This window comes from Amblyomma mixtum, chromosome 9, assembly GCF_055824585.1.
Source record: "Amblyomma mixtum isolate Tamu chromosome 9, ASM5582458v1, whole genome shotgun sequence".
Lineage (NCBI taxonomy): Eukaryota > Metazoa > Arthropoda > Arachnida > Ixodida > Ixodidae > Amblyomma > Amblyomma mixtum.
In genome coordinates this window covers 9,888,670-9,901,783 of record NC_143020.1, presented here as the reverse complement: position 1 = coordinate 9,901,783, position 13,114 = coordinate 9,888,670, and the positions used below count along the sequence as shown (strand labels likewise).

Genomic DNA, 13,114 nt, shown 5'->3' with positions numbered 1-13,114 from the left:
GCAATTTTTAAAAATCGATGCTCGCTGTAGGTCGCAACCGATTAGGGCGACACAGCTCACCGCGCTTCCCCTACCCCAGTTACGTTAGTGGGCAATAGAACCAGCCTTCGAGCTCGCCCCGTCAGACCACTAATGTCATCGGGGTAGGGTACGCGCAGTGAGAGGGGGGGGGGGGGTCGCCCTAATCGATAGTGAGCTACTGGGAGCAGCGATTTTTAAAAATTATTTCCAAATTATAGGCTCGACGCATAGGCTTCAAATTTGACTCGAATACCCAAAAAGACCACATCTACAGATCTTATGCACTAGAATATGCTCACTGAAATAATTTCAGTGTGTCCCTTTGGAAGTCCCGTTCACGGAAACCCCGGCGTCGTTGTCAATCAGACTAAAAAATCCTGATTTGTTCAAAGGGTACTGAGTTAGGAAAGCATTTTCGCTTAAAGAAAAAAGGTGGTCACGCGGATTCGAACCGCTTTGATTTTGGGTCGGGAGCCGGACGCGCTAACTCTGCAACGCTGAAAAATGTTCCTTCAGGTGGATAAATTACATTAATAACACCTCTGGTATCTTTACTTGCTCGACAGATTATCAAAACAAGACGACATGAGGGAACTGTATTGTCCCTAAACTCAAGAATTAATTCTTTTAAGTACTCTTACTTCCCATGAACTATCTTCAACCTCTTCTTCAACCTCTTGCTACACGTAGAAAGTTCGCCCGGCTGTCATTATTTCACACCTTATACTATAGCGAAACTCCATTCTCCCGAAATCATATCTTTCCTGCACCTCATTGTTCAGCTCGCCTGGATCATGCGCATAAGGTACGTCCGATTTTCGCTCGCACACTAAAATATCAGAAGTCACCGCTGGTTTTGTCAATAAATGAATGGAACTCATTGCCATCCAGCATTGTCGGCCATAGTGAATTATCATCTTTTCAAACAGCTTTACTAACATTTTTGAACACGGAAAATGCATCATAGAGTGCTAGATGATTTACCGTGTCCGTGACTTTTTGGCGGGCCTTTTTTTGCTGAACAGCTCCGGAGCCTCTTTTGTGAGCCATTGTATTTTTAGTTACTTATTTTGCCCTAATTATTACTCACTTGTTTGAACGTGTTGAATTTTGCGGTTTCAATGTGTTATACTGCACTTAACCAAATGTTACCCAAACTCTGCCTTCTGTATATTTACCATCATTTGTTATGAGTTGATTTGTTATGTGTGCTTTCTTTTAATCATTCCCCCCCTATGTAATGCCCTCTTCTGGGTCTTTAGGGTAAATAAATAAATAAATAACTGATTAGAATAACCTGACTAACGACACAGCCACGCAGAAATCATTAAAATCTTTTGAAGAGCACCTGAAATAATGTACTGATGTTGTTTAGCCTTTGTGTATGTGAAATTATGTACATGTACCTACCCTGCTAAGGTGTTGAACAAAGACCACAGTATGTATAAATAAATAAATAAATAAATAAATAAATAAATAAATAAATAAATAAATAAATAAATAAATAAATAAATAAATATGTAAATAAATAATAAATAAATAAATAAATAAAATGAATGGGGACCAAGCACGAGCAGCCCGCACCGCACAGTAGCCGAATTGCATTACAGAACCACTTGGTTGTTTAGGCTCACTATTTATCGTCACCGAGTAATGCGAAGAGAGGTGTGTAAAAAAAGCAGTATCTGACGGTAACAAGCCTATCGATGTCTGAGAAAGGGGGCGCCACCTCCGAGTTCAAATTCTGCCCGAAATTTCGCCGCTAATAGCCACGAAAGGAAGCAAGAAGGAAAGGACGTCGCTCCCCAGAGTCACGTGCAGCTCGCTGCATTCCGAACGTGCCGCGCGGTGCATCAGCAGCAGCGGAGCTGTTATCGAAAACGGACAGATAGAGCGAAAGCAAGAGTGCAGCTGAGACTTCCGAGGCTCTTCTTCCTGGCTGGCACTCAGGTAGTCGCAGAGGACGCAGGGACTCCATGCTGAGGCGCACAGGCGAAACGGACCAGTTGGGAGACGCCGCCATGGCTGAGGACAACTTGGCCAGCTCTTCGTACAGCAGCAGCAGCACAGCGAGCTCCTGTTCCTCGGACTCTGATCCACGGGGGCCAGCAGCGGCTGACTCTGCGCGAGACGGTGCAACTCGGCGAGACGCGTCAGGATGCCCCGAACGCGGCTCACCACGGAGACGCCCATGCTGCTGCGAGCTCTTCATCCAGGAGCCAGGACTCGCTGCAGACGCCTGTTTACGCGCATGTGCGGATCACTTTACAGGTACAGTAGACGCATTCCTACCGTTAATGGCCTGCTTTAGTTGCCCACCTTATCTGTCCATTCGCGGGGGAAGGACCGCTACTACGGCAGTAGGAATGCGCTGAGCACTTAAACACCTACGCTATATAATAAGCAGGAGGAAGCAACGCGCTCGTTTTCTGTTGCAGGTAATGTGTTCAAGCGACGCACAGAAGCCTTCATGCGCAGTCACCAAAAACTGCAGACCGCACGACCTGCTTTCGCACGCAGACGCGGGTTCTATCCCGGCTGCGGCGGCTGAATTTCGATGGAGTCTAAATTATAGAGGCCCGTGTACTGTGCGATGTCAGTGCACGTTGAAGAACACCAGGTGGTCGAAATTTCCGGAGCCCTTCACTACGGCGTCCCTCATAGCCTCAGTCGCTTTGGGACATTAAACCACAATAAACCAATAAACCTAAACTCTTCAGCGAGTAATAAACTCGTAAATTGGTTATTGAGGATAGGAAATGCTGCAGTATCTATCCCAAAGATCTCCGTGGACACCTGCACCGCGCCGTATCTATATCACAGATCTCTGTGGACACTTGCACCGCGCCGTATCTATCTCACAGATCTCTGTAGACACCTGCACCGCGCCCTAAAGGAAGGGGGAAGGTGGGAGTGAAAGAAGATACCGCCTAATTGTTGTTTTTCATCGTGATACGTGACTAGCAGAAAAGCGTGGCGCGTCCAGGCGCCATGTTCTGTAAAGTAGCACAGAACGGAGGACAACACCATTTGAGTTGTTGCGGCTGAAGGATGGTGGTGATGGTGCGACACTTTTAAGACGAAAGCCTTTAATGCCTCATACTGTCGTCAGCAGCCGTGTCGGCAGCCGAGCCCGCGTTTTTACGGGTGTCCACCGAGTTATGCGAGACAGTTACTGCGTAACTTCCTTTCCTCAAATACAATTCTCAGTTTCTTCATTACGGCCCCTCTTCTTACACTCCCAGTGGCTATGGTGCTCGGTTTCTTCATTACGGCCCCTCTTCTTACACTCCCAGTGGCTATGGTGCTCGGCTGCTGGCCCGAAAGACGCGGGTTCGATCCCGGCCGCGGCGGCTGAATTTCTTTGGAGGAGAAATTCGAGGCCCGTGTACTGTGCGATGTCAGTGCACGTTAAAGAACCCCAGGTGGTCGAAATTTCCGGAGCCCTCCACTACGGCGTCTCTCATAGCCTTAGTCGTTTTGGGACGTTAAACCCCATAGACCAAACCAAACCATTGCCTCCCTTCCTGTACGTTGCGGTTCAGGTGTCCACCGAGGTGACTGAGAATTACAGCGCCTTTCCTTTCCTCAAAAAGCGTTGCGTTCAAAGGGCAAAGCATCGCGCCGAACGGATGGTGGCGTTCCGTGCACAACAACACGCTGTCGATTTCCACTCCTAAAGGCGAAGGTTAAGCGTCATTAATTAGCAGTCAATTAGTACTTAGTCATTCATCGAATAATTACCCATTAATTAGCAATTTGTCATTACTTCGTCATCATTTATGTGTGACGCCATCCAGTCACGACGTCACCAGTGCCACATAGGCAAAGTGGTGAGGAAAACGCTTTCGCCTCTATGCACTTTAGACAAAGCGCCCCCTGAATTTTTTTATTAACAGCCTTTACGTTAGGCGTTCAATAGGTTTTGGGCGAAGGTGACGAGGGCGCGTTGCAGTTTCAGATCCAGGGAGGCAAGCCAGATATGCCAAGGTGGGGTTGGGGGGAAAGGATAAGCGGGGGACTGGAAGGCTGCGTGGCACTGTGTAAGGCAGTGATCTCTGCTTCCATATGTGTGTGGACAGTTTGGGCACTGAGGTGTGGAAGTGTACCGATATAGATAAGGTTTGGCTGGTGTACGTAGGAGATTAAACTGTATTCGGCGAAGAATGCGAGCTTCATGGATCGATAAGGATGGGTGTGGTAGTGGTAAATCAGCTAAGCCCAATTTTTTCTGCGTTTAGTATTCGCCGACAGTGTGTGTAAGCCCTGACCGCCTGCTCCGTCGTAGGGCTCGTCCATGGGATCCCCGGCGCCCGGTGTATAGTATCGCAGGCAAGCTGGTGAGCCAGCTCATTGCCAGGAATGTCCATGTGACAGGGATCCACCGAAGGGTCACCGGTCGTGGGCTTAATGCTATGAGGGCGGCATCTAAGGCTAGGATGAAAAATTCAGGGGGGCACTTTGTTGGCCTAAAGTGCGGTGAGTCGGAAGCATTAAGCGCGGTGGTGCTGCTTGTGTCACTTATGTATGGTTAAGATGTTGAGCTTCGCCTCTAAGAGTGGAACGCGATAGCGTCTTGCAACGCTGCCAGGTATTCCACAGAACGCCATCGCCCGTTCGGCTGTACGCCTTGCTCGTCGGTAAATTGGTTTTTGAGGAAAGGAAATGTGTCTGTCTCGCATATCTCGGTGGACACCTGAACCTCGCCGCAAGGGAAGGGAGGAAAATGGGAGTGAACGAAGACATCGTATTTACTATAGACGCGCCATTGTTAATGCAAACCATCGAGCTCGCATGGCGGAGTGGTAGCGTGCTCGTCTCGCACTCCGGAGGCCCTGGTTCAATCCCCAACTCGACCAATTTCCTACTCTGTTTTATTTATTTATCCGGTCTGACTAGAAACGTTAGTTGGGGTACTTGGTCAATTAAGCAATTATTAAACTCAGTCCCACTTACGTTGAGCATCACTATACAATCCCATTGATTGTTGCATGGTTACTAGCCAAAATTGAAATTTGCGCACTTTGACGTCACGAAATTTGCGCACTGCGACGTCACGACCATTTCGACCAATTGAAAAGCGTGACATTCCTGTCGACAACGATGAGGCATTAAAGGCTTCCGCCTTAAAAGGAAAGTGCATAGGCCTGTCCACCGGCTCGAGCTGAGCCACAGTTCTTGCCACGTGCAGACAGAGAAGTGTTGAAAGACGTCAGGAAAGATTGAAAGACATGTCCAACAGTATGCCAAAAAACTCGAATATTGAGATACTGTATGTTACTGTTATGGAAATATTTAAGGTAATTGTCCATTCTTCCAATAAGCAGCAAAATCGTTTAAAATATTTCCCTAAAAAAGCAGTTGCGAACATTTAGGCGATATCAAAAACGTTGATAGAAAAAAAAAATGACACCACGCCGACAGGAGGTCTGCTGATATATTGTTATTGTGAGGTCTTACTATATTCGAAAAAATAAGGTTTTTAAACATTTTCGTTCAAAAAAATTGCCGACGGTTACGTTACTTCTTAGTGCGAAGTTTGAGCGCAGCTTATCAGCTGTTTGAGCTTTTCGATAGATTGAGGCTAAGAATTCGAGCAAGACATTTATGTGTAACTACAAGCAACTTGTTATTATTTACACATATTCCTTCTTCAAGAAACGCTCCACAAACAGTTCTTGATTGTCATGAAGGAAATTTTCTGCTCGGAGAAATCGAAGGATATATGCTCGATTTGCTGCACCAATGCCTGGTTCTCAAACACGAGGTCTATGCAAGTATTTCGCGAGGTTGTCATAGTTTTGGGAGCCGTTACGAGCGAGGAACGGGATGTTCTAGCGCATAAGTGGTAAGAAATTCCTGTTTGTATAAGTCCCCACCCACCCTGCCACCCTGGCAGGTGGCAGTTAATGGTTGATTGCGAGAGTTTGCTGACCGTTGTCAGCGCTAACGCATGCGGCCCCAATCTCTTTTAACACCCCATGAACTATAAGCGCGATTCAGGCGTCCACTGACCCAGGAAGTCAGTTATGCGCACTTCCTTTCCTTAAAATGGTCTGAGTATAAAGCTTCGTCAATGGAAACGCCAACGAACACAATGAATGGAGATGGCCTATGGCTTCAGGGCCGCGTTTCTGGCACAATGTTGCGAATGCCTGCAGCCCTGGTCTCTCTCATCACTCCAAGTACCTATAAGCGCGATTCAGGCGTCCACTGAGCCAGGGTGGTGAAAATATTTTAATGAAATGGTTTAGGAGGTTGTAGCCGTGGTTGGAGCTCTCAGTCCGGAACCCCATTGGCGTAGGCTGCTGTCCGGGCTCTTTCGATGAGTTGCTTTTGACTCTTTTCGTCCGAGCTGGACAGAGCTGCCTCCCACCCCTCCTGCGTTGGCTGGTTATTAACATTGATCGCCTGATTTCGTTGGCAGGCCCATACCATATGGTACAGGTTCGCCTTCTCCCCGCAGATTTTGCATTGTGAGTCAAATGACTCCGGGTCTATGGCATGTAGTCTTCGTGGGTTGTTGTAAGTGTTGGTCTGCAGCTTTCGGAGGTGTTGTTCCTCCCCTTTATCAAGTGTCTTAGCCGGCGGAGGGTAGAGCCGACGGGATAATTTAAGTGCTGAAGTATGTCATTGTAAGTTAGTAGTGGGGTAGGAGGTTCCACGGCATCCTCACTGGGTGCCCGGGGGAGAAATGCTCGGGCTGAGGCATGTGCGCTCTCGTTCCCTGGGATGCCCTGGTGACCTGGTACCCATATTAAGTGTTTGTGTGTGGGTTGGTAGCCACGGATGTAGCTATCTTGCAGAATTTTAGCTGCTAGTGGTGCGACCCTGCCCCTGAGGTAATTGCGATACGCTTTCTGTGAATCTGTGAGAATGTATATTGAGCTAGTGTGTGTTGCAGCTAGAGCAATCGCCACTTCTTCCGCAGCCAGTATGTCCTGGCTAGCCAGTACTAGTCCGTCGACTGTTGTATTTTGGTGCACTACCGCGACGGCAGTCATTCCCTGCTCGGGACCCGCAGCATCGACATAGAACACACCCTCGCGCCCGCCGTAGTGTCTTTTCATGGCTTCGGCTCGTGCTTGTCGTCTTGACTGGTGAAAATCAGGGTGCATATTCCTGGGTAGTGGAGCTGCCTTGAGTTGTCCTCTCCGTGAGGCTGGGATGTCGGTTTTGGTGTCTAGCTGTCGGGGGCAATTGATGTTTAAATCACTCAGGACTTGTCGGCCAGTTCGAGTTGTGGAGAGCCGTACCACCTGCGCCGTAAGGTGTTCCTCTATCAGCTCATCGATCGTGTTGTGCACACCCAGTCGCAAGAGCCGGTCCGTCGATGTCGGAAGAGGGAGTCCCAGGGCCTTCTTGTAGGCAGTTCTGATTATGATGTCGAGGTTTTTGATGTCACGCTTCTTAAGGCGGAGGTAGGGCGCTACGTAGACGACGCGGCTTACAACGAAAGCCTGCACCAGTCGCAGAGTATCGTCTTCTCGCATCCCCGATTTGCGCGTCGTTATCCTGGCGATCATCCTGCGACTTGCTCGCTCACGAGCCGTAGTTTCTGGAGGGCAAGAAGGTTGTTGCCGTTGTTATTTATGTACAGACCCAGTATCTTCATGGTCTGAACTTCCTTGATGGGTGAGTTGTCTACGCGGATATTGATGGTGTCTTGATTCTTGCGTTGACGGAAGACTATCAGTTCGGATTTTTCGGGTGAGCACGTTAGTCCACACGCCCGGGCATAATTTTGAACTGTTGTCGCCGCGGTTTGTAGTTGTTCTTCAATCATTCCCATACTTCCCGTGGTTGTCCAGATGGTTATATCATCAGCGTACAGGGCGTGGCGTATGCCCTGTACCTGATTGAGAAGAGGTGGGAGATTTAGGAGTGCAATGTTGAAGAGAAGTCGGGATAGTACTGCCCCTTGCGGAGTGCCTCTCGTGCCCATCTTCACTTGCGTTGTGTGTTTTGAGCCGGTGCTGATGTTGACGGTTCTGTCCGTAAGGAAATCGCAGATGTACGAGTAGGCTCGCTGTCCGCAGTTCATGCTGTGAAGGTTGTTGAGGATTGTGGAGTGTTTGACATTGTCAAACGCTCCCTTGAGGTCAAGTGTTAGAAGCGCTCGGTTACTGTTTGTGCGTGCGGGATCAATGACTTCACGTTTGATTTGCAGAAGCACATCATGGGTGGACAAGTGTGCCCGGAATCCCAACATCGTGTGTGCCAGTAGCTCATTGTCCTCAAGATAATTCGAGAGACGCGTGTGGACTGCCTTTTCCATGAGTTTGCCTGCGCACGACGTGAGGGATATGGGGCGCAGGTTTTCGATGCTGATTTTCTTGCCGGGTTTGGGAATAAAGTGTACATTGGCTGTTTTCCATGCTTGTGGAATTGTACCGGTACGCCAACATTCGTTTATGTAATCCGTGAGTTGCTGCAGAGCCTCCGTGCCGAGGTTGGCCAGAAGTCCGACAGTAATTTTGTCTTGTCCCGGGGCTGTGCCTCGGCGCATATCTGCTAGTGCTGCAATGATTTCCTCTGAAGTGAAATCTCTGTCTAGGTCTTCGTTCGGCTCCCCACGGTACTCCTTATTGTAGGGTTGTGGGTCTCGCGCAGTGCAGATATAGCGACGCGTGAGTTCATCCACGAGTTCATGATCCGTGCCTTGAAAGCTGTGTAGGGCTCGATGCAAATTTCTGTGTTGTTCACTCTTCGCTTTCGGAGGGTCAATTAGGCATCGCAGAAGGTTCCATGTAGCCTTGGTGTCTAGGCGGCCTTTGAGGGATTCGCACTTCGTTAGCCAATTGGTGCGAGCGAGGTCCCATGCGTATTGGTCTGCTTGAATAGTAAGCTTGGCTATTCGAAGTCTTAGTTTCCGATTGTGTCTTTGTTTTTTCCACCGTTTTATGAGACTACGTCTTGCTTCCCAAAGGTGTAGGAGGTGGTTGTCAACAGCTGGGTGGTCCTCCGTGGTGGCAAGAGACTGTGACCTTTTCTTTAAGGTCCAGAATCGAAGCCGCCCAATCTTCGTAGCTGGTTATTTGTTCGGATGTGGTTAGTTTGGTGTCCTTTCTGAATGTCTCCCAGTCTGTAATTCTGGCTTGCCCTCGTGGTTTGCTGTGCTTGTTGCTTTCGAAGATGGTCTGCAGCACGTAGTGATCGCTGCCTAGGGTCTCTCCTGTATTGAGCCACTCATAGTTGCGGGCATTGCGGACGAGCTTGAGGTCGGGAGAAGTATCCCGCGTTACGCTGGTGCCGACGCGCGTCGGGTGCTGCGGGTCCGTGAGTAGGGTCAGGGCCATGTCAGCGATGGCGGATGCTAGTTTTCTGCCTTTCGTGTCTTCCCTGGGGTATCCCCATAGGGGGCTAGAAGCATTAAAGTCGCCAACTATAGCTAGGGGAGCTTTTTGGGCTTCTCTTAGGGCTTTAAGAAAGATCACGTCGAAGGCTACACGGTGCTGTTTGGGGCGACTATATATATTGAGTATATAGGTGCTCTTGCTGTTTCTGTGCTGTGGCAGTATTTTTATGAAGGTATATTCAATGTCGCTGTCTAGATTAAGGTCTACAGTGATTGCCGTGCATGATTTGTGGACCAAGATGCATGTCGAGGGATTTGTTTGATGTGTTGAGTATCCTCTGATCTTAGCCTCCATATTCACTTCTTGCAGGGCTATTATTTGCGGCGTATCGGGATGAGAGTCTATGTATTGCTGTAATGTTTCCCTCCTCCGTTTTAGTCCCCTGCAGTTCCACTGTAGGATAGTAAGTTTATGTCTACGTTGTGGAGCCATGCTGAACACTAGAAACTTGTGCCTCATCATGTGGTGCGCCCTCAGGTTGTAGATCTGGCTGAGTGCTTGGCAGACGACGAGTTCCCATTTTACCCTGCAGCTTTGTGGCCCTGTTGTGAGAAACATCTGATAATTCATCATCATCATCATCATTTATTAACCCTTAAGGGTCCCGTGGGGACATTACATAAGGGGGGGGGATACAAGTGTCCGACGGTCATACATAAGAAAAGGCAAAAAAAAGAACAAGAAGAGAGAAAAAAAGAATAAAAACTAGAAAGAAAGCTAGACAAAGCAAAACAGTAAACAAATTATGAAGTCAATCAAAGACAATGTGAGAAACAAGCAAAATAGTAAATACATTAATATAGTCAATCAAAAACAATGTGAAAACAAAAAACATACAGAAATACACACCACAGTAAAACAACGCGTCCAATAAAGCGATCATTTTGTAGCACATCGCAGCTGATACATGGAAAGTTTTATTTTTCTTGGAAATGGTCGATGAGTAGCTGTCTAAAGTTGGAAGGATTAGTTTCAACGAGAATGTTTTCAGGTAAGTTATTCCAAAATTCGATCGCGCAAGGAAGAAACGATTTGTTGAATGCATTGGTGGAGCCGTGCAAGCGCTGAATGCTAAATAAATTATATAAACGGCGAGATGATCGTACCGGAGTGCGCAGAAGGTTTTCACGAAGTGCTGGAAAATTAAAGTACAGTTTGTGGAATAGGCAGAGGATTGAAATTTTTCGGCGAAGCGCTAATGATTTGAGACCGAGAGATGATTTCATGAGAGTAACACTGAGCCGAGGTGTGTACTGCGAGGTGATGAAACGTGCTGCCCGGTTCTGGATGGCCTCGAGTGAGTCAATAAGGTAGGCTTGGTGCGGGTTCCATATTGTTGAGGCGTATTCTAGTTTGCTGCGAATATATGTTTCATATGCTAGTTCTCTGATGCTAGTTCCCTGAAGTTTGCGGTCAATTCTGATCTCCTGCGATTGCATCCTTATTAAAACTGGTTCGAGGTTTTCCATCATGGGTTTAATAACTGATTCGAACATACTTTTGATTGTCGTCTCGATCATAATTTGTAATTTATTTTCAATTAGGTCTTGAATTGTTTTTTCCAAGCAAGTGATGCGTTCCTGGGTTTGGGGGTGCTCTGTACATTGCTGCTTTAGTGCCTGCGATGGTGGTGCCTGCGGAGTTAGTGCCTGGTGGGGTGCGTCTGGTGTAGTTGCTTGCCTCTCGGGGGTGCTAGCATCTAACTGGTGTGGAGACGGAGGGTGTAGCTCTGCCCTATCTTCTTCCATCGGACATGCCTGTTGCGTCGATGGAGGTAATGTGTTGTTTGGATTGACTGCGATGACTAACTGCTGTTTCAATGTTCTATTTTCTGATTTTAGTTGTTCAGTCTCTGCTTTAAGTCGTTTGTAAGCCAACGCTTCGAGGGAGGAGGCAGCTACATCTGCCCAGCTCACCTTGTTGCCGTTGCGCTGCTCCTTGTTATGGGGTCCTGTTGTCTTCTCGGCTGGACGACTGCCGTTGTTGTGCGACACATTATCGGTAGTCCCAGATCCATTGCTTGAAGAGCGTGAGCCGGGTGGCGCTGAGTTGTTGCTGGACTGGTCCTGGTGGGTCAGCCGGTCCCCGCTGCTCGATGGGCCTCTGCTGCCGGACCGGTTCCGAAGCCTGGATCTTGACCGGTGGTTGACTTCTCCTGTCTTGGGCTTGGTTTTTTGTGATGTTCGGTAGTTGTACTTGCACTGATTCGACGCCATGGGATGTGGGCCTTCGCAGACCGTGCACTTGGGTTGGCAGTCGTGGGATTCTGGAACATCTTGCTGACCGCACTGCGGACATCTTGACTTCGAAGGGCAAGGGCAAACATCCGCCCGGTGTCGTCGGAGGGGCGGAGGTAGGAGTACACTGCCTGTGCCTTGTCCCCAAGCTGAATTTCGTGAATTGCCGGGATCTTTCTGATTATTTGGGCGTCTCGCACCCCGACGACGATGATGTTCTGTTCCCATATGTGCCAAACGCTGAGCTCGGCTGAGCCCTTGTCGACGCCAGCAGCAGTGTGCAAGGCGTTTCCGACCGCGCTGCTTCCCCTGAATTTGCTGAGATCCAGCGTTCCTTTAGGTTTGATTATGATCACTGCATCTTGCTTATCCAGACGCGGCTGCGGAGGAGGCTTCCAACGCTTGACTTGCGTGCGGGGCGTCTGCTGCAGCGGCGTATCCCCTGCCGCGGTGACGCGTCCATCTGGCGTTTGACCTTTTTGCCGTGCCGAGTGGTTGTCACGGGCTGATGCGCGTTCCCACTCTTCTATCTTGCGTTGGATAATCGCCTCCGTAACCTTGTCGAAAACTAGGGTTTTCGCCTGCGGCATGGTGGCAATCTGTATCCCCTCCGGGTCGTATCCCATCAGGGTCGTCATGGTTTGCGGCAGAATTTGCCCGCGGAGCCGCGGCGGGCAGCTGAGTCGTGGCCTAACTGTTAGGCTTAACAACTCGCGCGATCCGCTTGATCTTCAAATTCTCGAAGGATTTGAGAAAACGGTCCCACCTGAACAAGGGTGGGTGGTCTCCTCGTTGTTCTGGAAGTGTAGCCAGATGGTGTCGCAGCGCTTCGGCAAATGCTTCGGGAAAGGATCATAAAATTCGGCGGAGCCGACGTGAGACACGTCCGCTCTTCCCGACTGCTGAGGCGCGTCAATCCCACTGAGCCAGGGAGCCAGTTATGCTCACTTCCTTCCCTTAAAATGATCGGCGTGTAAAACCTAAACGCCAACGGCAATGAACGCCGACGGCCCATGGCTTCAGTGTCGCGTTTGTGACACAACGTTGCCAATATCAACTCATGCAGCACACATCTGTCACCACTGCCACGCTGCTTAAAGCAACGTTTTTAGATCCCTTTCAGTTTGAAAGCTGCGGTGCGCGGATTGTCGCCTTTCCGTTTCCTTCCGTGCGGTGGCTCTCGCCACGCTGTTTGCCCGACCAGCGTGGCCCTTCGCGTCTACGCCGAATTTCAACTTTGGCTAGTAACCATGCAACAATTAATGGGATGGTATAGTGATGCTCCAAGTAAGTGGGACTGAGTTTAACAATTGCTTAATTGACCAAGTACCCCAACTAACGTTTCTAGTCAGACCGCATAAATAAATAAAACTGAGTAGGAAATTGGTCGAGCTCGGGAATCGAACCCCGGTATTCGGCGTGCGAGACGAGCATGCTATCCACTCCGCCATGCCAGCTCGATGGTTTGGCATAAACAAAGGCGCGTCTAGTGAATAC

General features: G+C 48.9%; 1 protein-coding gene across 1 annotated transcript in view; it reads right to left on the bottom strand.

The window, feature by feature from the left end:
* LOC149328273 (uncharacterized) overlaps positions 1-12,518 on the bottom strand; it is a 46,097-nt gene extending 33,579 nt beyond the window's left edge. Inside the window, exon 1 of the mRNA XM_089560192.1 lies at positions 11,297-12,518. Within this exon, the coding sequence (XP_089416318.1) occupies positions 11,297-11,845 (549 nt within the window). The 5' untranslated portion in view covers positions 11,846-12,518. The remainder of the gene's footprint in view (positions 1-11,296) is intronic.
* Positions 12,519-13,114: the final 596 nt, after the last annotated feature.